The 26,322-nt window shown below is 45.7% G+C and overlaps 1 protein-coding gene across 1 annotated transcript in view; it reads right to left on the reverse strand.

Annotated features, from left to right (window-relative positions):
• Positions 1-26,322, reverse strand: part of LOC121547727 (cholesterol transporter ABCA5-like) — a 52,427-nt gene that overhangs the window by 11,062 nt on the left and 15,043 nt on the right. The window contains exons 11-30 of the mRNA XM_041859140.2: positions 24,982-25,040; positions 24,349-24,635; positions 24,053-24,172; positions 23,673-23,811; positions 23,422-23,512; positions 23,096-23,235; positions 22,759-22,878; positions 13,822-14,023; positions 11,443-11,609; positions 11,027-11,154; positions 10,286-10,423; positions 9,897-10,010; positions 9,433-9,603; positions 9,213-9,326; positions 8,750-8,956; positions 7,150-7,241; positions 6,688-6,811; positions 6,372-6,477; positions 5,937-6,028; positions 5,078-5,253 (exon numbers count right to left, since the gene is read on the reverse strand). Coding sequence (XP_041715074.2) covers positions 5,078-5,253; positions 5,937-6,028; positions 6,372-6,477; positions 6,688-6,811; positions 7,150-7,241; positions 8,750-8,956; positions 9,213-9,326; positions 9,433-9,603; positions 9,897-10,010; positions 10,286-10,423; positions 11,027-11,154; positions 11,443-11,609; positions 13,822-14,023; positions 22,759-22,878; positions 23,096-23,235; positions 23,422-23,512; positions 23,673-23,811; positions 24,053-24,172; positions 24,349-24,635; positions 24,982-25,040 — 2,787 coding nt within the window. The remainder of the gene's footprint in view (positions 1-5,077; positions 5,254-5,936; positions 6,029-6,371; positions 6,478-6,687; positions 6,812-7,149; positions 7,242-8,749; positions 8,957-9,212; positions 9,327-9,432; positions 9,604-9,896; positions 10,011-10,285; positions 10,424-11,026; positions 11,155-11,442; positions 11,610-13,821; positions 14,024-22,758; positions 22,879-23,095; positions 23,236-23,421; positions 23,513-23,672; positions 23,812-24,052; positions 24,173-24,348; positions 24,636-24,981; positions 25,041-26,322) is intronic.

Raw genomic sequence — 26,322 nt, forward strand, 5'->3', positions numbered from 1 at the left:
TCTGATTGGGAACCACACCCGGCCAAACATAGAAATACAAACCTAGAATATTCACACCCTGACCAAACTAGCTAGAGTTCTATAGGCCAGGGCGTGACAGTACCCGGGCCGACTGGCGTGACAGTAACAGGCCGGGCCGACTGGCGACGCGCACCCCTGGCTTGGTGCGAGGAGCAGGAACAGGTCGGGCCGGACTGGCGACGCGCACCACCGGCTTGGTGCGAGGAGCAGGAACAGGCCGGGACGGACTGGAACACGCACCACTGGCTTGGTGCGAGGTGCAGGAACAAGCCGGGCCGGACTGGGAACACGCACCACTGGCTTGGTGCGGGGAGCAGGTACGGGGCATACCGGACTGGGAACACGCACCACTGGCTTGGTGCGGGGAACAGGAACAAGCCGGGCCGGACTGGGAACACGCACCACTGGCTTGGTGCGAGGAGCAGGAACAGGCCGGGCCGGACTGGGAACACACGCACCACTGGCTTGGTGCGAGGAGCAGGAACAGGCCGGGCCGGACTGGGAACACACACCACTGGCTTGGTGCGGGGAGCAGGCACGGGGCGTACCGGACTGGGAACCGGCGCTGGAGGTCTATGACTGTCTCCGTCCTTTACACTCCGCGCCCCGTCCTCCTCCAGTGAGGACTCCTCCTTGAGCCCCCACGAGTGCAGTGGTCGGGGCTCCTCTCTGTCGCTCCCCGACCACCCTTTTAGCCCCCCCAAAAAAAATTATTGGGGCTGTCTCTCCTTCTCCACCCTGATCCCTTTCAGGGCCTCCATCTGCCTTGCCAGATCCTCTCTTATCTCCCTCCAAGTCCATACTCTCTGCTCCTCCTGGGCACGCTGCTTGGTCCATTGGTGGTGGGATCTTCTGTCACGTACGTTAAGAGACGGGTTGGACCAAGGTGCAGCGTGAAAGGCGTACATATTTATTAACTAATAAACACACGACACAATAACCAAAATAACAACCTTAACCGTGACGGTCCAAAGGGCTAACACAAAAGCCTAAACAGGAACACAACAAGATCCCACAACACAGGCAGGAAAACTGGCTGCCTAAGTATGATCCCCAATCAGAGACAACGAGCGACAGCTGCCTCTGATTGGGAACCACACCCGGCCAAACATAGAAATACAAACCTAGAATATTCACACCCTGACCAAATTAGCTAGAGTTCTATAGGCCAAGGCCTGGCTACATAAATATTTTCCATGACAACATGTGGAGCCTCAAAAATAGAATTAGAATGATAATAAAGTAAAAAACAAACAACATTTAGCTGTTAGCTTTGATGCAACAGCGTGCCTAGCTAAGACGTTTTGTGGTTGGAATTGCAATAAGTATTTCATTTGAGAATTTAGACGTGAGCTTGCAACTTTTGACTAGTGGTGTAGAGTCTACTCCTTGCCCATCGACTCCCATTTCTGGGTGTCAAGTTTCGATTCCGCTAGAAATCTGCTTCTCGACTCCTAAGTTTCAGTATTTTTGCAACGGAGGAGACCGAGTTGGCTAGTTGCCATAGGCTACTTCCAAGAACACAAACTTTCGCTTCTTTCACAGCAAAGAAAGAGCGAGCTAGCGAGGGAGTACTTTGTTGAAGGACCTTTGGCAGCGATTACAGCCTCGAGTCTTCTTGGGTATGACGCTACAAGCTTGGCACACCTTTATTTGGGGAGTTTCTCCAATTCTTCTCTGCAGATCCTCTCAAGCTCTGTCAGGTTGGATGGGGAGCGTTGCTGCACAGCTATTTTCAGGTCTCTTCAGAGATGTTCGATTGGGTTCAAGTCCGGGCTCTGGCTGGGCCACTCAAGGACATTCAGAGACTTGTCCTGAAGCCACTCCTGCATTGTCTCATTGTCCTGTTTGAAGGTGAACCTTTGCCCCAGTCTGGAGGTCCTGAGCAGGTTTCATCAAGGATATCTCTGTACTTTGCTCCGTTCATATTTGCCTTGATCCTGACTAGTTTCCCAGTCCCTGCCGCTGAAAAACGTCCCCACAGCATGATGCTGCCACCACCATGCTTCACTGTAGGGATGGTGCCAGGTTTCCTCCAGACGTGACGCTTGGCATTCAGGCCAGAGTTCAATCTTGGTTTCATCAGACCAGAGGATCTTGTTTCTCATGGTCTGAGAGTCTTTAGGTACCTTTTGGCAAACTCCAAGCGGGCTGTCATGTGCCTTTTACTGAGGAGTGGCTTCCATCTGGCCACTCTACCATAAAGGCCTGATTGATGGAGTGTTGCAGAGATGGTTGTCCTTCCGGAAGGTTCTCCCATCTCCATAGAGCAACTCTAGAGGTCTTTCAGAGTGACCATCGGGTTCTTGGTCACCTCCCTGACCAAGGCCCTTCTACCCCGACTGCTCAGTTTGGCCGGGCGGCCAGCTCTAGGAAGAGTCTTGGTGGTTCCAAACTTCTTCCATTTAAGAATGATTGAGGCCACTGTGTTCTTGGGGACCTTCAATGCTGCAGACATTTTTGGTACCCTTCCCCAGATCTGTGCCTCGACACAATCCTGTCACGGAGCTCTACGGACAATTCCTTCGACCTCATGGCTTGGTTTTTGCTCTGACATGCACTGTCAGCTGTGGGACCTTATATAGACAGGTGAGTGCCTTTCCAAATCATGTCCAAACAATTGAATTTACCGCAGGTGGACTCCAATCAAGTTGTAGAAACATCTCAAGGATGATCAATGGAAACAGGATGCACCAGAGCTCAATTTCGAGTCTCATAGCAAAGTTTTTTTATTTTTAATACATTTTCAAAAATGTATAGAAACCTGTTTTTGCTTTGTCATTATGGTGTATTGTGTGTAGATTGGTGTGTGTGTGTGTGTGCGCAGTCGTTTCAGTGTGTTTTGTGAGTCGATGAAGAGTCAGAGTCTGAGTCAACACCAAAAATCCTGGAGTTGTTTACCCCTACTTTTGAAAGACTGGTTTTCGTCTGGACCAACAAAAAAAAACGGTTGCTTAGCAACCGGACACCAACGTGATGTGTGGAGAAAAAAAGTTCCAATATTTTCCTAACCTTTGATTGGAGGATACCTATGAGGTTATCGAATCAGGATCAAATCCTCTGATCTCCTAGAGCTCATTAATGATAGAATGTTAATATTTGACAAATGACAGGAGTAGCAAGGAGTGGAATGTTACCTAAAAGGACTGGTACCCAGGCTAAACATAAGGTACATAACAGAAAAATAAAAAGGGCCAAGTCTCAAAATGCTGATTAGATAGATAAGATAAACGTTAGATACATTTGTCATTTTGGGGATTAATCAATGCTTGGTTGTCGCCAGCACATCTCTGACTACAACATGTCACTACTAGGGGTGTAAAGGTACAGGTATTCCTAACTAACTGTTCGGTACGTGGACCTCGGTTCGGCCCAAACTGTGAACCCGAATGCATACATAAAAATAAAAAATATGTACAAAATAAAAGCTCTGCCTAAAGGCTATGCCTAAGTTGCGTTGTAGGCCTATGCCTCTTGAGTAAATCGGAGCTGAAAAAACATTTCAGGCCATTCTGTTAAAACAACTAGAGCGTAACCGGACGTTGTAATACAAATTCAAATCTTTAATTGGTGCATTTCAGACTATCATTTTGTGAGGCGCAGCCGGGAACTAGTTCTGTATGAGTGTTGGGGTCGATAAACCAGAATTGGAGGATACTCCATCATCGTTTAAATCTCCAGTTTGGGAACATTTTTGGTAGATTACAACATCGATGGACAGAGAGTTGTGGATAAAACGTTAACAATATGTTGACACATTTATGGTCGACATCACCCCAGTACACCGGAGCAAGACGGAAACGCAAAGAAACAACACAACATCGTCTCCCTTCTGCATTCAAGCAGCCCCTTGGCAGCTGATTCTGACCGGGCCAAAGAAATTACAAGAGTGATCGGTAGGCTGTTTATATCTTGGTCTTTGGTTTCTAGCCGTGGATATGGCCCATTCCCGGTGGTTGAGAATAGGCGGTTTCAGCACCTTGTGAAAGTGCTCGAGCCACGTTACGAACTACCCTCTTGCACCCAAGTTTTCAATGAATTGGCCAATGTACCCCGTGTTGCACTTACTTAACAGTGACATCCCATCACATTACCCAGGTGTGGGAGATGTACCGTGCTACAGACTCCCCCTTTATGAGAGTTACAGGTGCGCATCTGGCACTGAAGGAGGCAGTGTCATGGTGCGTTCGTAACCAAGATGGAAGTGGGAATTTACCACATACGACTGGGAAAAATCCACTTGAACGGCCCTCCAACTGGTAATTACTAGTGGTAAACTGACTATCATCCTGAGCTCTGACTTCTCCCACATGCTGATCTCTAACATCACCTACTAAGGAAATGGCCTCTATAACAGCATTTCCGGCAGTTAAATGCAACAAAACATTATTTGCTTTTTATCATCTATTATTGTGTTTTTTAAACTATAAATTTGTTTACAAGCACGATAGCTGTACTTTTAGTTTATGGTTGACGCAGCTTGTTGGCCATTAACCAATCAGTGTTTCTTAACGAGTTCAAATCACCTGAATGCATCCAACTGGTATTTATGACTTCACAACTGGTAAATTCCCACCTCCCACATGGTTACAAACACAGCATCAGAGTGGAACCTTGAGAGGCCGAACATAACAATCCGGCAAGGAACATTGTGAATGGCATTTCATTTCCCCGCTGTACCGAAACATGTCCCCAAAACTGCAATAGATACCGAACTGTTGGTTTGGTGAACTAACACCCCTCCCCTAGGCACTACCAGTTACTACCATAAGACATTTCTCATAAGGGTACAGTAGGAGAGCGTTTTCTTTTCTATATATTAATTTTCCCCCCATTCTATATATCTTATGTTTTAAATCTATTTTAATGCATTAGTCTCTCATGTCCACTGTTATTTTATTATTGTTTTACTATTTTAAATTTGTCTCATTTAGAAAATATATTGTGTTTATCTTTCTCACTTTGTATTATTTGATTTATTAATCACCTGGAAATTCATCCTCCATAAGAAATGTGCTCTATAAATAAAGTTTGATTTGATAGTTGGGATAGCTACCGTTTGATGATGCCAGGGACATCCTGTCCGCGGAGGCCCTTGATGGCAGCGTAGATCTCCAGGTGTTCTTCTAGGGTGATGCGGGGCCAAAGGGGGCTGACCTGGGGACAGTACCCTATATGCTCTAGGGGGTTGTCCACTGGACGGAAATCTGTACTGTAGTCCCCCATTAACACCTGGGGAGACGAGCGCAACAGAGTTTCAGACTGAATCATATAGGGGAGACGAGAGCAACCGAGTTTCAGACTGAATCATATAGGGGAGACGAGAGCAACCGAGTTTCAGACTGAATCATATAGGGGAGACGAGAGCAACCGAGTTTCAGACTGAATCATATGACAGTGCTGAATAACAACATTAAACATAAACTTAGTCATAAAAACAGCAGCTCTTTGCTGTATTTGTTGAGTCTCTCTCTAGTCATGGTTTTAAAAGTTTTGAAATATCACAGTATCAACTTAACTGTGCGTTCGAGTCTTCTTTTTACAGTCTATGGCTCAAGGAAACTGTGCAGACACAGAGCTATCTGATTGGCCAGCGGTAGGCCTATAGGTGCACTTGATTTGCTCTCTGGGCCTGCCGGGTAGGCGGAGTTCTACCTTCAGACACATGAAATGGTTCAACATGGGAACACTTTGCCTTCCCGGCACCAGGGCTGCTGAATCAAGTGCCCCTACCGCCAACAGCACAAAACAAATGTTATTTTTTTCAAACGCAAGGCTTCATTGTTTCGGTTTTTTACAGAAATGTTTGGTGATCGACTAGGAATGCCTTGGTGATCGACCAGTCGATTGTGATCGACCGGTCGGTGGCCACTGCCATTGAAGGTCACGAGGCAGAGAGGGTAAATGGTATGTACCTGTCCAGCGGTTGGGTCTGTGTCTCCAGACAACATATGCATGATAGTGCTCTTCCCTGCTCCGTTGGGCCCCAGAAGTCCAAGCACCTCACCTGAACACACACACACAGAGTTGCTACTGGTTAGCTGCCTGGTATGCCCATTATTCATCAAGACCAGCCTCAAGACCATTAAGCATTCAATTATTCAGCCATGGGTCTATTTAGTGTATAATGGTGCTCTTCCCTGCTCCGTTGGGCCTCAGTAGTCCAAGCACCTCACCTGGTATGACAACTTTTACAAAAACCCTCACATGCAGACCTTATGCCATACTCTCAAAACCATTGGATTCATAACTCTAGTAAAATACAGTGCTCAGTGATCAGAAATGGATCCTGTTAACTGTTTGACCAATGAAAAAGATCACCAAAATAAGGTGAAACATAGTGAGCTGACCTTCCCGGACACAGAAGGAGACGTTCTTGATGGCTACTGTCCTCTTCTTCTTGAGAGATGGACATTTATACTGCTTCCTCAAGTTACTGACCACCACTACTGGTTTCTGACAGGGGGACACAGAGACTAAACAATTAGATTCCCTGATATATAGTCATTTCAAAGTCTCTAACAAAAACAACATTTTGAAATCCCATCCCAGAGATCGTAGTTGTCGTCCACATAGGGCTCCTGTGATTTCAAGGTGTGAATCCAAAATGGAGTTAACACACACACACACACCTCGTGATTCTCTCTCTCTCACACACACACACACCTCCTCACAGCACTGGCAGGTGAGGGCCTCCTTCACCCGAGCCTTCTCCATCTGAACATCCTCATCCTCGTTGATCCCCTCCTCTGGGTTCCTCTCCACTTTAGCCTTGCTCTTGGAAGATATCCTGTGGGGAGGAAAGACAATGGTAACAGTAAGATTCAGGGACAATTAAATGCAGGTGCGGAACTTTGGTTTTAGACGTGGGTGGGACACAACCTGGCCGTCCTTTCGCCATAATCTTTGCATTCACACAGCCTCCCTGCACGCTCCGAGGTGTCTGTGTGGTCCTAAATCCAGCCCTCTAACACCACTAAACAGCCTGCAGAGGCGTCCGCATGGTCCTAAAGCACTAAATTATAAAACTGGGGGGAGGGGGGTCAACTATAAAAATGTGTGTGTGTGGGACACCTTATTATTATAAGGTGTCCTACTGAGCTTTTGGGCTCTGCAACCTGCTCCCACCTGCAGAATTGGTCATTCTTCATGATCCTCCCTCCATAGCGGATCTCCAACCAGCGCAGTATGAAGAGTAGCAGGATGCATTGCAGATAGGGCTGAAGAGAAACACAGCAACACACCAGTCAATAAATCAACTGTAATTAATTTATAATGCCATTTATTCCACAGTTTATTCTTTTTTCTATTGTGTGTGTGAGAGTTAGGATACATGGAGGGGAGTACTGGGTCGTTTGGTTCATCAGGCTGACCCCCAGTCTTCGCTTGAAGTTATGGAGGGAGGATGAGGTTTTGGCAATGTGAAGATAAGAATTCTGTATCTGATAGAGAATTGACTGTGAGGTGCAGCAGTGGGGAGGGTGAAGGTTATCGCAGTGTCTTGTGTTATATAGATGGATTTCAGAATTAACCTGGAAGAATCCATTGAAGGGTTTAGGTAAACTGTCAGGGAGGAATTAGTATTTGTAGATGAAAGTGCATAATTGGCGTACGCTAATGTCGTAAATAGACAAGATATTGAGATTCTTAAACAAAGGTGCAGATGGAGCCAGGTAATGTGACAAATACAATTATATTTTATCATTCCACATAACACGCTTCTCCTCCCTCCCTGTACCATCGAGGCTCCCCCCGCTACTGTCTTTCTGAACTGCCTCAACACCCTGGCCTATCAGCTGGGGAAGACATCACCAAGACCTGACAGAACCCTAGCCTATCAGCTGGGGAAGACATCACCAAGACCTGACAGAACCCTAGCCTATCAGCTGGGGAAGACATCACCAAGACCTGACAGAACCCTAGCCTATCAGCTGGGGAAGACATCACCAAGACCTGACAGAACCCTAGCCTATCAGCTGGGGAAGACATCACCAAGACCTGACAGAACCCTAGCCTATCAGCTGTGGAAGACATCACCAAGACCTGACAGAACCCTAGCCTATCAGCTGTGGAAGACATCACCAAGACCTGACAGAACCCTAGCCTATCAGCTGGGGAAGACATCACCAAGACCTGACAGAACCCTAGCCTATCAGCTGGGGAAGACATCACCAAGACCTGACAGAGAACCCTAGCCTATCAGCTGTGGAAGACATCACCAAGACCTGACAGAACCCTAGCCTATCAGCTGGGGAAGACATCACCAAGACCTGACAGAACCCTAGCCTATCAGCTGGGGAAGACATCACCAAGACCTGACAGAACCCTAGCCTATCAGCTGGGGAAGACATCACCAAGACCTGACAGAACCCTAGCCTATCAGCTGGGGAAGACATCACCAAGACCTGACAGAACCCTAGCCTATCAGCTGGGGAAGACATCACCAAGACCTGACAGAACCCTAGCCTATCAGCTGGGGAAGACATCACCAAGACCTGACAGAACCCTAGCCTATCAGCTGTGGAAGACATCACCAAGACCTGACAGAACCCTAGCCTATCAGCTGGGGAAGACATCACCAAGTCAAGACCTGACAGAACCCTAGCCTATCAGCTGGGGAAGACATCACCAAGACCTGACAGAACCCTAGCCTATCAGCTGTGGAAGACATCACCAAGTCAAGACCTGACAGAACCCTAGCCTATCAGCTGGGGAAGACCTCACTTACAGATAGGACAGCAATGAGCAAGTTCTTCCAGAGCAAGTCCTCTTCATAGAGAGAGGGCAGGAAGGTGGCCTTGGTGATCGAGTTAAGGCAGCCCATTAAAGGGTAGAGAGGGTTGAAGAAACACAGGGTGTTGTGGAGGATCCTGGTCAGCCCGGGGTTGTCGTTCACAAAGGGCAGCTGGATGATGGAGGCAGACACCACACACAGCTGGGATCCAACAACACACACAGACCGACCGACACACACAGACACAGACACACAAATAAAAACACAGTATTATAGCTGCTCCCACATTGACACAATCATTCATCTACTTTCCCTTATCTGTTGGTTGTTTTTAAACCGATATAGAGGAACCTCCATAATAAAGACTACTCAAGGGGTTATGGTGACATTGTAAGAATGTTGCGTGAACGTTGGTAGAACGTGTGACAGGGAGTGGAGGGAAGGCTGTTGTTCTCACCATCATGGAGACCACAGAGAAGAAGTCACTGTTACTCTGGACGCCTGTGAACATGAAGGACACCACGTAGGTGAACAGGATCATAGCTGGACCAAAACCTATCAGACACAGGATCTAGAGAGAGACAGAGAGATAGACAGAGACAGAGAGAGATAAATATGGAGGAGAGTCAGTCTGAGGGAGTTTGTGCATGTGGTGCTTCTGTTTCTGTCTGACGGACCACTGCGGTGAGGTTGCTGGAGGTGAGCAGGTTGGCAGAATGGAAGGAGAAGAGGATGCTGGTCATAGTGGTCAGTATGAGGTAGTAGAAGGGGATGTCCACTGCAGCCTGACCACACCAGTACGCAGACGGGACCAGGCCAGAGATACGCAGAGTAGAACGACATTTTATCTACAACGGAGAAGAGAGAGGAGAAATCAAAACAGTCAAATGAATCCATAAAACAGTCAATCAATCAATAAAACAGTCAATGTGGAAAGCATATTCAATTAATGCTTTTTTATTTAGATCTTAAAAGGGGTGCTTGGACATGCCTTTCAGTTTTACAAACCACAACTTATTTTTGTTCAATCAACAACGTGTCGGGAGATAAACTGAATGCTTGCTGACTGGTGAAAGAGCATTGGAGCAGTGCCAGACCATATCCATGGCATGTCTGCTCTTCAGTAAAATCGCCTGCTTACCTCTCTGTCTCGGGTGTGGTCCATGGCAAAGTAGGCAGGCATGCCCGCTGCTAGCATCCCCAGCATGATAGCCTCGATATAGACCAGAGCATAGGACGTGGTGAGGGGAATTTGCTGAGGAGAAGAACAGAGGGAAAGTCAAATCCTTACATCAAAATGCTTGCAGTATGATGCACACTCTTTTAGACACCTTACAACCATTTTTTTGGGGTCAATTTCGATAGAAAGATTAGATAGATACATCTAATTTATTGCTTGTGTATTTGTCTATAACAAGTTTAGATAGTCTTGACAAATGAAGCTACAATATATTCTATTGCTGTACTTACTACTGTTACGGACCCATCCCTGAGTTCATATAAGCATTAGTCTTATTGGATTTGACTTACATAGTCGAAGGGCTTGGTCCAGGTGTGGATGTGTTGTGTGTCGTTGAGACCTCGCAGGATGGCGTTACTGAGGACGTTGACTGTCATGGGCAGTGAGTGGACGGTAGTACTGTTGAACGCTACGCTGTATCGGAAACCCTGAAAGATAGAGGATAACCACACACTGTTGAACACTAGATAACCACACACTGTTGAACGCTAGATAACCACACACTGTTGAACGCTAGATAACCACACACTGTTGAACGCTAGATAACCACACACTGTTGAACGCTAGATAACCACACACTGTTGAACGCTAGATAACCACACACTGTTGAACGCTAGATAACCACACACTGTTGAACGCTACGCTGTATCTTAAATGGATAAGGTGTCTGTTGTCAATGGTTCTCTGTCCGTACGTGTGTGTGTGTGTGTGTGTGTGTGTGTGTGTGTGTGTGAAGCTATACTAAACTGAAGCCCTATTACCAGACAGGAGAAGAGTCAATCAAAGACTTGGCATTTAAAGTGGCATCAGTTCCCTCTCTGTGTGGCTCTATGCCACAGACAGATAGACAGCCATGGTAAACAACAACCACTCCACTGAAGCACCCTGCTACCAATTAGGGCACTATGGCATAACAGCCCTCAGCCTTAGAGCACTCCATTTAGAACCATCAACATCATGCCCACACACACAGAGAGAGAGAGAGAGAGAATGTCGCCCTTCTCCTGTATAAGAGGGGTTATTATTTTCACCTTGTTGGATCCGGTGACGTTGATGGCTGCGCTGTGAGGAGCACAGGACATGTAGTCTGTGTTCTGCATCATCTCCACCTTGATGTCCTGAGATTCCAGGTTACGGACCAAGTCGGAGATATCAGAGCCTGTGGAGTACCAGACCACAGAAAGTCACACAAGTGTTTCTGTTGTGTTTCAAACCAGAGTGTTTCTAGTCTCCTATTCAGGCATTCATATTTTATGAACAAATGCTGCTAGGAACTCTCTACTGCTTGGGAAGAGATGGATAGAGAAACTATTTCAGAGCTGTAGTGATGGGAGGAAAACACAGTATTCAAGAGTATCAGTTCACAGTATAGAAGAGAGTATTGCTGTACCTGATGAGTTATGGACACTAGTAGGCTAGTGGTGTATTTCCTGACTGACTGGCATACCTGATGAGTTCTGGACCAATAGGCTGGTAGTGTATTTCCGGGGGGCTTGGTTCGGTCTCAGCAGGTAGATGGGGACAAACTGGCGTTCTGGAGCATGGATCTGGATGTTCCCTGTTGCCAGAGACAACACCAGCACCGCAGCAAAGTAGACCAGGAACAATGTCAGACTGAAGAGAGGGGAGAGGGGGAGGAGAGAGAGAGAAAGAGTGGGGGGAAAGGGGAGGAGAGAGAGGAGGGGGGAGGAGAGAGAGAGAAAGAGTGGGGGGAAAGGGGAGGAGAGAGAGAAAGAGTGGGGGAAGGGGGAGGAGAGAGAGGTAGGGGAAGAGAGAGAGAGAAAGAGTGGGGGAAAGGGGGGGAGAGAGGGAGGGGAGGAGAGAGAGAGAAAGAGTGGGGGGGAAGGGGAGGAGAGAGAGAAAGAGTGGGGGAAAAAGGGGAGGAGAGAGAGGAGAGGGAAGAGAGAGAGAAAGAGTGGGGGGGAAAGGGGAGGAGAGAGAGAAAGAGTGGGGGGGAAAGGGGAGGAGAGAGGAGGGGGAAGAGAGAGAGAGAAAGAGTGGGGGGGAAAGGGGAGGAGAGAGAGAAAGAGTGGGGGAAAGGGAGGAGAGAGAGAAAGAGTGGGGGGAAAGGGGAGGAGAGAGAGGAGGGGGAAGAGAGAGAGAAAGAGTGGGGGAAAGGGGAGCAGAGAGAGAAAGAGTGGGGGAAAGGGAGGAGAGAGGAGGGGGAAGAGAGAGAGAGAAAGAGTGGGGGGAAAGGGAGGAGAGAGAGAAAGAGTGGGGGGAAAGGGGAGGAGAGAGAGGAGGGGGATGAGAGAGAGAAAAGAGTGGGGGGAAAGGGGAGGAGAGAGAGGTAGGGGGAAGAGAGAGAGAGAAAGAGTGGGGGAAAGGGAGGAGAGAGAGGGAGGGAAGAGAGAGAGAGAAAGAGTGGGGGGGAAGGGGAGGAGAGAGGGGAGGGGGAAGAGAGAGATAGAAAGAGTGGGGGGGAAAGGGGAGGAGAGAGAGGAGGGGGAAGAGAGAGATAGAAAGAGTGGGGGGGAAAGGGGAGGAGAGAGAGGAGGGGGAAGAGAGAGATAGAAAGAGTGGGGGGGAAAGGGGAGGAGAGAGAGGAGGGGGAAGAGAGAGATAGAAAGAGTGGGGGGGAAAGGAGAGGAGAGAGGGAGAGAGAGAGATAAAAAGGCAGAAGGAATTAGAGAGGGCGAGACAGACAACAATCGAACAGTCTCACAGACAGACACATTGTTGAAAGGACAGTGCCAACACCACTATCAAATGGACCTGTGACCCAGACAGCCAGATAGTTTTGGACTTCACCCAGGCCAGTACAGAACAGTTCTAGGGTTGTGACAAATGAAAAAATTGTATTGGTTTTTCCATTAAAACGATAAGAAAAATGTATATCATTTTAGCTGCACTCTTCAGATGGTTAAGCACTGCACCTGTACTACCATTACTGTACCTCAATGCTTTTCCTTCTCATTGAACTTCTCAAAGTATTACCATACAGGACTTGGCTGCTGTCACTTGCCTTTCTCAGCCATTTTCCCAACTGTTAACGACGATGACGCAGTGGTGGAGAGTCGACTCCAAAATAATTGATTCCCCCGACTCCTTGCACGTCTACTCCCATTTCTGAGGGTCAAAGATTTGATTCTGCTAGGAATCGACTCCTAAGATTTAGTATTTTTGGAACAGAGGAGACTGATTAGTTGCGGTTCTTCTGAGAACACAAAACACTCGCATCTTTCATAGGGAGCTAGCGAGGGACGGAGAGAGAGGGGAGGGGCACATTATAGGGAGGTCGGCCACCAGGCAGACTGAGTCAGAACCGTGCACTAGGCCTATCTATCGACAATCAAAAGCTGTATCTTGCAATTTCTTGGCTTGCAATGTCTCGCAACTTCCGTAAAGCAGGGCCTATCATCAATGAATAGGCTAGGATATTCTACAGGCAACAGACCGAAGACTGAACACACACTGGCATCATTAGAGAAGAGCCAGAGCAGGCGAGCCAGCGCCAGGGAGAGAGAGGAGGGGGCAGGCCGAAAGAATGTCTTGGTAATCTGTATCTCGCAATGTCTTGTCTTGCATGCCTCACAAATTCACTAAAGTTCCCCTCTTCCTCTCTGGATTAATTTAAATTACACAACTTTCTATATAGCCTACCGTTTAGTTAGGCTACAACACTGAAAATAATATGTTTGTGATAATCTCTCTCCCTCCTTCTCCCTCTCCCTCTCCATGTTGAGCATGTGGGGAGGGAACTGCTTACTTCCTTATTACCTTGCCTATAGCCTTACCTACAAGGGCACAGTGTAATGGGTTGTTATCAATAACTACATATTAGGTTAGGTAATAGAGAGGTAAGCAGTTCCCTCCCCAGACTCACGTGTAGACAAAGGCCTTCCTCTCTCTCTGCATGTTGAGCATGTGTAGCCAGGCCACGGTGCTGAACTGCTGCCTCCACAAAGCGGGACCCTGGATCGCCTCTGACTTGCTGTTGGAGAAGGTCAGTAGTCTTTGGTCAGTGTCGTCCAGAAAGGACTCGTCCCCCTCTTCCTCCACCTGCTCTTGGTTGAACACACTGTAGTCTGGAGATGGGAGGGGTAGAGAGAGAAAGAGAGAGAGAGGAAGTTGTTACCAGGCTGTAGTCTGGAGATGGGAGGGGTAGAGAGAGAGAGGAAGTTGTTACCAGGCTATAGTCTGGAGATGGGAGGGGTAGAGAGAGAGAGGAAGTTGTTACCAGGCTGTAGTCTGGAGATGGGAGGGGTAGAGAGAGAGAGGAAGTTGTTACCAGGCTATAGTCTGGAGATGGGAGGGGTAGAGAGAGAGAGAGAGAGAGAGAGAGGGAAGTTGTTACCAGGCTATAGTCTGGAGATGGGAGGGGTAGAGAGAGAGAGAGGAAGTTGTTACCAGGCTGTAGTCTGGAGATGGGAGGGGTAGAGAGAGAGAGAGGAAGTTGTTACCAGGCTATAGTCTGGAGATGGGAGGGTAGAGAGAGAGAGAGAGGAAGTTGTTACCAGGCTGTAGTCTGGAGATGGGAGGGGTAGAGAGAGAGAGGAAGTTGTTACCAGGCTGTAGTCTGGAGATGGGAGGGGTAGAGAGAGAGAGGAAGTTGTTACCAGGCTATAGTCTGGAGATGGGAGGGGTAGAGAGAGAGAGAGGAAGTTGTTACCAGGCTGTAGTCTGGAGATGGGAGGGTAGAGAGAGAGAGGAAGTTGTTACCAGGCTGTAGTCTGGAGATGGGAGGGGTAGAGAGAGAGAGGGAAGTTGTTACCAGGCTATAGTCTGGAGATGGGAGGGGTAGAGAGAGAGAGGGAAGTTGTTACCAGGCTGTAGTCTGGAGATGGGAGGGGTAGAGAGAGAGAGGAAGTTGTTACCAGGCTGTAGTCTGGAGATGGGAGGGGTAGAGAGAGAGAGGAAGTTGTTACCAGGCTATAGTCTGGAGATGGGAGGGGTAGAGAGAGAGAGAGAGGAAGTTGTTACCAGGCTGTAGTCTGGAGATGGGAGGGTAGAGAGAGAGAGGGAAGTTGTTACCAGGCTATAGTGTGGAGATGGGAGGGGTAGAGAGAGAGAGGAAGTTGTTACCAGGCTATAGTCTGGAGATGGGAGGGGTAGAGAGAGAGAGAGAGGAAGTTGTTACCAGGCTATAGTCTGGAGATGGGAGGGGTAGAGAGAGAGAGGAAGTTGTTACCAGGCTGTAGTCTGGAGATGGGAGGGGTAGAGAGAGAGAGGAAGTTGTTACCAGGCTATAGTCTGGAGATGGGAGGGGTAGAGAGAGAGAGAGGAAGTTGTTACCAGGCTGTAGTCTGGAGATGGGAGGGGTAGAGAGAGAGAGAAGAAAGTTGTTACCAGGCTACCAGGGATACCCCACCCTAAAACGGGGGTACACCAGTTCAGAAGAGATCTGGAAGGGCTGACCGCCAGCTTTAAGCTGAATACAGGGGAACTAGAGAGGGCAGTCAGACAGATAGTGTTGAAGGACTGGGCGGCAGTAAGGGGAAACTAGGTTCCCAGAGATGGGAATGCGCAGGTCCTAGAGTGGGCAGATGGAGGGGCTTATGGAGATAAATTGGCACAACTCTGTGATAATCTGAGAGAATATTGTCACAGACATGCCGACTTCTCCAAAGTCCACGAGTGTAAGCAGGGAGACAGTGAGACTATTAGTCAATACCTAGAGAGACAGAGATGTGTTCAATGCAAACAGTGGATTTATTAAACAATAGGTTTATATTTTAATAAATTAATGCAACAGGTTTAAATCAGTAGATTACCGGAAGGTGGTTATGGGTTTGTTATTTATAGGTTTAGTGAATTTAATGAGACGTGGAGTTATCCGATGTGTTCTGAGAAGGGAGTTTTTTGTTTTTTCCCAGGATTGAGGGAAATCCCCTACAGTATATGTTAAGGGACAGTAGGAGACAACGTATCAAACATTTTTTTAAATAGATGCCTGGAATAAAATATCACTGCTTACTTATATGAAGTAAGGGATTATATTGGCAAATGAGTGAAATATGACATTAAGAAGGGTGACAGGAACAATAGAAGGGGAAACAGATTTTCCTAAGGTGTTGATCAAATAAACGATAATGGATCATTTGATATGGGATCACATGGAGCAGATTTAGGTGTTCAATAATCATTGTGAGATTTAAAGAGGATATGATCTGAAGGGTAATCAATTAAACACACTCATTGTATACTCAAGGAATTTTGAGTGGTTTTATGGATTAGTTATGAGGAATTAGATTGATACAAACGATTATTGATGAGTTAGGACTGGGGATATCTGTATCATGTTTTGTGTGTACTTACCATCTTTAGATTACTGATGGCAATTGAAGGTTAACAAAATGTATAATTTCTCTTCCAGGAGAAAGAGATTGCTTATCTCATTGGAATGTTGCCCAGGGCTACGGGGAGCAGTTTAGTGGAGTTAGGCAGTATTTAGGTCATAAAAGGGAGCTACCAAATTAAGTGGGGCCTGGCTAATTTTGGTTGTTGTTTTTCAATTGGGTTTTTCAACAAAAAAAAACAACACACCTAGTATGATGTTTATAAAGGGTTGTTATTTTGATTTTAGGGGGTTTTCAACAGGTCAGAGGTGATAAGTCTTAAAGGAGCACACACAGTGAATTTTATGGAGTTTTTCAGTTTTGACTGAGTTTAGGGTATATATGATTTCTTATGAGAATAAATGTCATGACGACTTAATGAACACTTGGGATAAGTAACATTTATGAAATATTTAGAATAATGGTAATGTTTAGTATACTATGGGATGGAACAGTTCGTTGAAAAATTTCAATTGCCTCTGAACTCTGTTTTGACTTTCTGGTGTTAATTAATCATCCACACTGGTAATTCTAAAGGCATGAGAGGAGGACTTTAAGATAGTTTATTTTACCAAGTTGAGTGTTAATTTATAATACTGTGAAAAGTGTGAAGAAGATTATAATTTGGTAATAATATATATGATTTGATCCATAAAATATCAGAAGAGAGAGAGAGCTTTCCCTGAATGAGGGATACCTGTTGCTAGTCAATTGTTATAATCTTGGATTACTTTTACAGGATAGAAGTAAGTTGAGGTATTATCAAAATGTTGTCAGCAGGGTTAAAACACTTCTCTGGTCCCAGTCAGCTGTCAAAAGAGGAAGTTTCGATAGATAGAGATCTACTTATAGAGAGTACAGTAGGGCCCCAATTAAGGAAGTTCACAGATGGGTGAAGCTAGGCGCAGTAAATAAGGAAGGAATATGGTTCAAAGACAGATTACCAATTCTCCCGAAATTACTGTTTAGATATGCTGCCATATTGACACACCGTTCTTGTGATCATTTTGACCCCACGGGGTGATATCTTGCGCGGAGCCCCAGATCGAGGGAGATTATCAGTGGTCTAGTATGTCTTCCATTTCCTAATAATTGCTCCCACAGTTGATTTCTTCAAACCAAGCTGCTTACCTATTGCTGATTCAGTCTTCCCAGCCTGGTGCAGGTCTACAATTTTGTTTCTGGTGTCCTTTGACAGCTCTTTGGTCTTGGCCATAGTGGAGTTTGGAGTGTGACTGTTTGAGGTTGTGGACAGGTGTCTTTTATACTGATAACAAGTTCAAACAGGTGCCATTAATACAGGTAACGAGTGGAGGACAGAGGAGCCTCTTAAAGAAGAAGTTACAGGTCTGTGAGAGCCAGAAATCTTGCTTGTTTGTAGGTGACCAAATACTTATTTTCCACCATAATTTGCAAATAAATTCATTAAAAATCCTACAATGTGATTTTCTGGATTTTTTTTTTCTCAATTTGTCTGTCATAGTTCACGTGTACCTATGATGAAAATTACAGGCCTCTCTCATCTTTTTAAGTGGGAGAACTTGCACAATTGGTGGCTGACTAAATACTTTTTTCCCCCACTGTATAAACTGATAGAATGTTTTTCCCCCACTGTGTGTGTGTGTGTGTGTGTGTGTATGTATATATATATATTAAAGTGTTTGGAAGACCTTACAGAATGCCACAGTTGGCAGGACCAGAACAGGCAGACATAGAACTAGAGAATACACTAGCAGAACACATGAGAAAATTGTTCGTTAACCATACACGTATGTCTAAGAATTTGTGTCCTACAGGAGAATTAAAGGAGAAGGTGATTCATAGTATATAACCTGGAGACTGGGTGTGGATCCAATCGTTGAGGAAAAAGGATTGAAAGCAGTTACGCTGGGAGGGACCATACCAAGTCCTATTGGTAACTGCCTTCGCTATAAGAATAGCTGAGAGAGCCACTTGGGTCCACGTTACCCACTGCAAAAAGGTAGGCCCACATACCAACACCGTTGAACACACACAGAGTTAAAGAGAAGAACTGACCCACTAGGGTTCGGAGGTAAACTCTGTTAACGAAGAAACCCTACCCCGACCTTTCATCACTGTGGGGTGTTTATAGAGGTGTGGGTATGGGGAAGTACCAGGCAGGTGGGTCAGGGACAGGATTGTCTCTAGTGGTGCGGGGGCTGTGCTTTGGCGGAGTGGGTGGGGTTATATCCTTCCTGTTTGGCCCTGTCCGGGGGTTTCTTCGGATGGGGCCACAGTGTCTCCGGACCGCTCCTGTCTCAGCCTCCAGTATTTATGCTGCAGTAGTTTATGTGTCGGGGGGCTGGGGTTAGTTGGTTATACCTGGAGTACTTCTCCTGTCTTATCCAGTGTCCTGTGTGAATTTAAGTATGCTCTCTCTAATTCTCTCGTTCTCTCTTTCTCTCTGAGAACCTGAGCCCTAGGACCATACGCGTCAGGACTACCGGGCATGATGACACCTTGCTGTCCCCAGTCCGCCTGGCCTTGCTGCTATTCCAGTTTCAACTGTTCTGCCTGCGGCTACGAAACCCCCTACCTGTCCCAGACCTGCTGTTTTCAACTCTTTAATGATCGGCTATGAAAAGCCAACTGAGAGACCTGAGCCCTAGGACCATACGTCGGGACTACCGGCCGTGGTGACTCCTTGCTGTCCCCAGTCCGCCTGGCCTTGCTGCTATTCCAGTTTCAACTGTTCTGCCTGCGGTTATGGAACCCCTACCTGTCCCAGACCTGCTGTTTTCAACTCTTAATGATCGGCTATGAAAAGCCAACGGAGATTTATTCCTGATTATTATTTGACCATGCTTGTCACTTATGAACATTTTTGAACATCTTGGCATGGTTCTGTTATAATCTCCACCCGGCACAGCCAGAAGAGGACTGGCCACCCCTCATAGCCTGGTTCCTCTCTAGGTTTCTTCCTAGGCTTTCGCCTTTCTAGGGAGTTTTTCCTAGCCACCGTGCTTCTACACCTGCATTACTAGCTGTTTGGGGTTTTAGGCTGGGTTTCTGTACAGCACTTCGAGATATTAGCTGATGTAAGAAGGGCTATATAAAATAAAATTGATTGATTGATTGATTGATTGATTGGGATGGCGGTTTTGGGGATTTTGGGGGACTCTGAGCTGCATCATCATGTTAACCATATTATGGATTAATCCAGGTCAACCTAAACAGGGAAATGATTAACAAAATAATACCAAGGCACTGATTCGATCTCGTAGAAATACTGAAACCAAGAAAGACTATTGGGGGAATGATTATTTTTTTAATAGTTAAAGTCAGTTTAGGACAAGATGGGGGATTCAAGATACCATTCGACTTCTCCCATGAAGAGATAGGAGGTTTTGGGGGCTTTGGTAAGAAGGGGGCGTGTACAAGAAAGTTAGGTCCTAGAAGGTATGGTAAATGCATTTGCACTGGGGAACGCTCATGTCCTTGGGCAAGGGTGTTTAAACATACCTGGGAACATACTATGAGAATGGAATGGACGCAGCACACCGATGGGGAATTAAACAAACCCATGATAAATGTAAAACGGAACTGGTGATAACGGTAAAGTCAATTATGCAAGATGATAAGCAAGGAACTATTGGGTCTGTGTTGATGATGTTGGGGCAAATACATATGTGAGGCTCATTTTTCAGGAGAGAAATGAATCTTCCACCCCCGAGACAGAACAGCAGGTAGATCTAATGTTATCACCAGAGGTACCAAAAAACGAGTTTAATACCCCTTGGAAGGCCCTCAAAAGGAATCCTAAATAGCACTAAACCAACAAGGGTATAATATTTCCTCTTGCAGGAAATGAACCAAGGAGAAGTAGAAGGAATTTCAAATGAGAACTTCTGGGTAAGGTGGATGAACTACACAGCTAGGGCGTTGGGTCAAACTAATTGTTATGCCTGTTCAACAGGTAGGCCAACCCTTGTAACTGCACCTATGCCTCAGACCATGTTCTCTTGTGTGATAGATTTGGGATCAAACCAAACCTCACCTAATTGTTCTGATATTAAAATAACCACTCTTAAAAAGGATAATACCAAGGCACCTCAATTCACCATGAACCCCAGAGATGATCAATGTTATAGACACCAAAGTAATGCGAATCACAGTTCAAATTGGAGAAGGGTTTACAACAACGTTTTTCTGGTGGGTTACAATTGCTAAAAATGTTGACTGGATTAATGACATCTACAAAGGTTCGTTAATTAGACAAGGGATGCAGTGAAGAGAATCTCAGGCCAACTATCCGCCACCTCACTCATGACCTGCAGAATAGTTTGGTTCTCGAAATGCTTTTAGCAGAGAAGGGCGGATTTGCAAGATGGTGGGAGGTCATTGTTGTATGTTTATCCCCAACAATACAGCCCCAGATGGTACAGTAACTAGAGCACTGGCAGGTCTCACTGCATTAAGCAAAGAATGGGCTGAGAACTGGGGGGTGAATACATCAATGACTGGTTGGTTTGATAACATGTTTGGTAAATGGAAAACTATTGTTGTAACTATTCTGGGTGCAGCTATAGCTTCTATGGGTATACTTGTTCTTTGTGGATGTTGTCTTATTCCCTGTGTCCGAGGGTTGGTGAGCAAGGCGTTGGAGAATGCAGTATCACAGCAGATGGTGAGATACGGCCCAATCCCGGACTCCGACCAACCGAATGAAGAATATGACCCACCAGGCTTGGTGGAGAACGACGACGATTCAGATAGTTTGAGACTGGATGTTTTCCTAGAACTATAAATCTCTAGTTTAAAAGTTATTGTAATTATATTTTGTGTATTAAAGTCTTCTTTTAAGTATGATGTACTAGTTAACCGATGTTGCAGGACGTGATGAAGCAACAGCTTCTACCCCCAAGCCATAAGACTCCTGAACAGCTAATCATGGCTACCCGGACTATTTGCACTGCCCCCCCACCCCATCCTTTTTACGCTGCTGCTACTCTGTTAAGTAAGTATTTATGCATAGTCACTTTAACTCTACCCACATGTACATATTACCTCAACTACCTCAACTAGCCGGTGCCCCCGCACATTGACTCTGCAACGGTACCCCCTGTATATATAGCCTCCCCTACTGTCACTTTATTTTACTGTATATATAGCCTCCCTACTGTCACTTTATTTTACTTCTGCTCTTTTTTCTCAACACTTTTTTGTTGTTGTTTTATTCTTACTTTTTTGTTTAAAATAAATGCACTGTTGGTTAAGGGCTGTAAGTAAGCATTTCACTGTAATGTCTGCACCTGTTGTATTCGGCGCATGTGACCAATAAAATTTGATTTGATTTGATTTGATTTGAAATGTTCTTCACTATAGGCTTAGACTGTTGTTTCCAGATAGTGGGTAAACAGGTTAGGTACCATTGCTAAAGAGTAACGTTACGCTTTTAATCATGGGGTAAACCTGATGAACCTGTATTGAATGAGACAATTTGTAATGTTTTTATATGCAAATCAAATTATATGCTTCAATGTGTGTGATTAATTTCTATAACAACATATATTTTGTGAGTATGTGTGTAATATTTAGTCAAAGGGTTGATTGATAGAATAATTATTAATGACTAATTATTACACCCTGAAACTGTGTGAAATGTGTTAGAATGTGTGAGTGTAGGACCAGTAAAGACTGACATTGAGCTACTATTTAGCAATGCGAGTAAGAGTTAGACCAGACAACAAAGGACAAGGAGAACTGTCTACAGACAACTGAGAAACCAAAATAACTGAGGAATTTAGGGAGGAGAGAAACTGTTAGGCTTGGAAGAGTGCATGTGTGTGTGTATTTGTGTGTGTGTGTGTGTGTGTGTGTGTGTACTGATGGTCAGGAGAGCAGTTTTAAAGTGGAAAACTACAGCCTGCCTAAAGAGGGGAGGGATTTTTGTATGACGTGTGAGTATAAAAGATGGACTCTGAAATTGTGATGGCAGAATTCTCAATGAATAAATCTCTGACTATGCAGACCGGGACTCTGTCCGTTTCTTAAATCCAAAAGACTTACAACCTTTTGGGAAACGCACAGAGACTCTGAAATAGTTTGTTAAATAATTCACATAACAGAGAGGAAGTTGTTACTAGGCTGTAGTCTGGAGATGGGAAGGGGTATAGAGAGACAGGAAGTTGTTACTAGGCTAGTCAACAGGGTCATATTATTTAGGGCACACTGTAGAAAAACTGTTTGCAATGGAAAACAAAAACTAGTGTTTCTAATTGGAGAAGTTCAGGAAGTTCTCTCCCTGTTTCAGTCTGTTTGGTGCCTAATGAATATACGACCCAGGTATCACATACGTTAGAGATGACAGGCTGCTCTGACCATCATAAAGGGTTACTATAGAAGGAGGAAAAGGAAGGAAAGAAGGAAGGAAGGAAGGAAGGAAGGAAGGAAGGAAGGAAGGAAGGAAGGAAGGAAGGAAGGAAGGAAGGAAGGAAGGAAGGAAAGAATGAAGGAAGGCTCACCAGCCTGGTCCACCTCAGCCTCTGCCTCCAGACGCAGAAACACATCCTCCAGCGTCGTCATGGACACCCCGTAGTTGATGATGCCCAGGTCTGGCCTGCAGTCTAGTTCTGAGAACAATCCTGAGAAAGAGAGTGAAGTCAAGGTACAGTAAGTACAGAACCACAGATCTAAAACTCTAACTGCTACACAAGAACCATAGAAATAGAATTCCTAGAAGGGGAACAGCCCCTCGGACCATAGCAATTTGACTGCCCCCTCATGGGTACACTTAGTAGAAATTATATGTCTATGATAGAAACCAACAATTGAGCCTCATTTCAGAGATTGGTTCCTGACCAGAAAATGTGTCCATGCTTTCGAAAGGGAGGATGAAAGTCAGCTCCGCCTCTTGTTGCCGTGACAACTGTGCCTTGGGGACGTGGTGCTTGACCATTGAGGTGACACTATCCGCCTTGCACCCTTCACCAACAGACATTCTATAAGAAGGGAAAAAGTGTAATTCAGCTGTGGTATGCATGCATCAACCTTACAATTATCAGAAAACAACCCTTATAATATAAAGAAATGTGCTGGAGGGCTCAAATGGGCCAAAACTCTTTAGCTCTGGATACGTTTTATAGTGTGTTTTGAGTGAAAATTGGAGAGCTGTCTGCCGAACTAACCTGAGGTGGTATCCTACTCCACACTTGGTCTTGAGATACAGGGACGAACCAACACACTTGAGTTGGCCCTGAGAGATCACAGCTTTGCGGTCTGGATGAAGGGAACGGGAAAAGACCGAAATCGAGAAAGAGATTGAGAGGAATCGTGATAGAGAGTGAAAGATAATCGCTGTCGATGTATTGAAGGATATAGAGAACCCTGCTACAGATGAACACATTGTGGGACATGGAGCAGAAAGAGATGGGTGTACCGGCCAGTATGTCTGCCTCATCCATGTAGTGCGTGCTGAGCACTGTGACTCTGCCTGCTCTGCGACTCTTCAGCAGAGACCACACCTGGTGTCTGGAACAGGGGTCCATACCAGCTGTTGGCTCATCCAGGAGCAGGATCTAAAACATGCACATACACGCGCACACACACACACACACACACACACATACACGCACGCACACACACGCACACACACACACACGCACGCACACACGCACGCGCGCACACACACACAAACGCACACACACACACACGAGTGAAACAGTGTGAGAGATTATTCAAATATGAAATTATCAAAACAGGAGCAACATTTGTCTTGTGACGATAGTCAGTCAATTCAAGTTTTACTGATCCAGCTACCTTGGGGTCTCCCAGGACGGCTATGCCCACAGACAGCTTCCTCTTCTGGCCTCCACTCAGGTTCTTAGCCTGGGCATCCATGATCTTCTCCAGATCTAGATCCTTCAGCACCTTGGTCACCTAACGGACAGATTGATCATATGGCAGAGACAAAAATCAGCTTCACACCTCACATACAACACTGAATATAGTAGCAATCTTGTGAGTTGAAGCTGAAATAGCTAAAGAAGCCCAATTCCCAAATCCATTCAGCAGGACACAGTGAATGATACACTCTCACTCGCACACACACTCACCTCACTGTCAATGTCAGCGGGGAGAATCCCTTTAATGGCAGCGAATATCCTCAGGTGCTCTTCTACAGTCAGCACGTCAAAGATGATGTTGAACTGAGGGCAGATGCCCACCAGCTGCCTCATCTCTGCCCCCTCGGCGATCTCTGCCACCGGGGAGCCGTAGATAGAGGCGTGGCCGTCGGTCGGAGGGCAGATCCCACACAGGATGTTCATCAGAGTGGATTTTCCCGCTCCGCTGTGGCCCACGAGGGCTGTGATCTGACCCTCGTAGATGTCAAAGGTCAAGCCTGGATAGAAGGGAGGGGGGAAAATAGGGAAATTAACAACATAGAGTAAATAAACAATAAAAACGCACTATTTACATTAACGTTTTAGTCATTTAGCAGACGCTCTTATCCAGTGCGACTTACAGTAGTGTGTGCATACATTTTCATACTTTTTTGAATCAAACCCCTTAACCATTGCACTGCAAGCGCCATGCTCTACCATCTGAGCTACACGAGATCGTGTGGCTCAATTCAAAATATATAAAAGCGACACAAAAAACCCCCATTAAAGTGCTATAAATCACACAGATAACATGCCCCTCCCCTTTGTATTCAGAAACATGTGATAATGAGAAATAGGCCTCACCCCTCAGAGCTTCCACGATGCTGTCCTTGTCTTTGTACACCTTGCAGATGTTGTTAATGCTGTCAGGGTGGGGATACACAGAGACAAGACAAGGGTCAACAACAACAACAACAGGTTTCAATCTGACCCGCAGTCTTTCTGGGTCAAAGCTAATGGAAGTGTCCAGGCTGGCAGCAGACCAAGCCGGTGGGTTCCTCTTCTACGTCAGGTTCACATCTATATCGATTCAGCTCGGTTGAGGTTCTCTTTTCCTCTGGTAACTAACTCTTACATGCTGACCAGACCGTCCGCGTTGCGCGCGCATGTGTTAAATTTACACATACAAGTTATTCAAATCATTACACTCAACGAGCATCTGCGTAGCCAGGCGCTAAAATAAAAAATAAAAAAATAGAACTTGGTTCTATTTGAGACGCTCGACGCGCTGCAAGTCACGCCTCTCCCATCTACTCATTGGTTTTTACGAGCATATACCCACGTGGGTGATTGAAAGATGAACACGTTCTTCACTCCAGTCCAGTTGGTGGCAGTAATGCACCTTAAAGTTGGTTGCCAACCGCCATATAAATCTACAGAAGAAGAAAAATGAACGAGGAGAGCTTAATCAAAGAAAAAAAAAAAAAACTATCTGTGGATGAATTGTCGGAGTAGAGAACACGATTTTGTGTGACTCAAAATGGGTCAAAATTCTAAAAAGACCCAGCAAAAAAAAGGACCATATGCATTTCAGGTAAAATAACAACCCAATGTTTATCTCCCAGGACAAATTAGCTAGCAACAGCAAAAAGCTAGCTAAATGTCCATTAATATTTCATATGTGTCCCCAAACTAATATAGTTGGTTCACAGTTGCTTTTGGTATTTTAACCTGCATGACATTTGTATTTGTATTTATTATGGATCCCCATTAGCTCCTGCCAAGGCACCAGCTACTCTTCCTGGGATCCAGCAAAATTAAGGCAGTTATACAATTTTTAAAACATTTCAATACATTCATAACAGATTTCACAGCACACTAAGTGTGTGCCCTCAGGCCCCTACTCCACTACCACATATCTACAACACACAATCCATGTGTACGTGTGTGTATAGTGTGTATGTTATCATGTGTGTGTATGCATGTGTCTGTGCCTATGTTTGTGTTGCTTCACAGTCCCCGCTGTTCCATAAGGTGTATTTTTATCTGTAAAAAAAATAAAAAATCTGATTCTACTGCTTGCATCAGTTACCTGATGTGGAATAGAGTTCCATGTAGTCATGGCTCTATGTAGTACTGTGCGCCTGCCATAGTCTGTTCTGGACTTGGGGACTGTGAAGAGACCTCTGGTGGCATGTCTTGTGT

The sequence above is a fragment of the Coregonus clupeaformis genome, chromosome 31 (genome assembly GCF_020615455.1).
Source record: "Coregonus clupeaformis isolate EN_2021a chromosome 31, ASM2061545v1, whole genome shotgun sequence".
Lineage (NCBI taxonomy): Eukaryota > Metazoa > Chordata > Actinopteri > Salmoniformes > Salmonidae > Coregonus > Coregonus clupeaformis.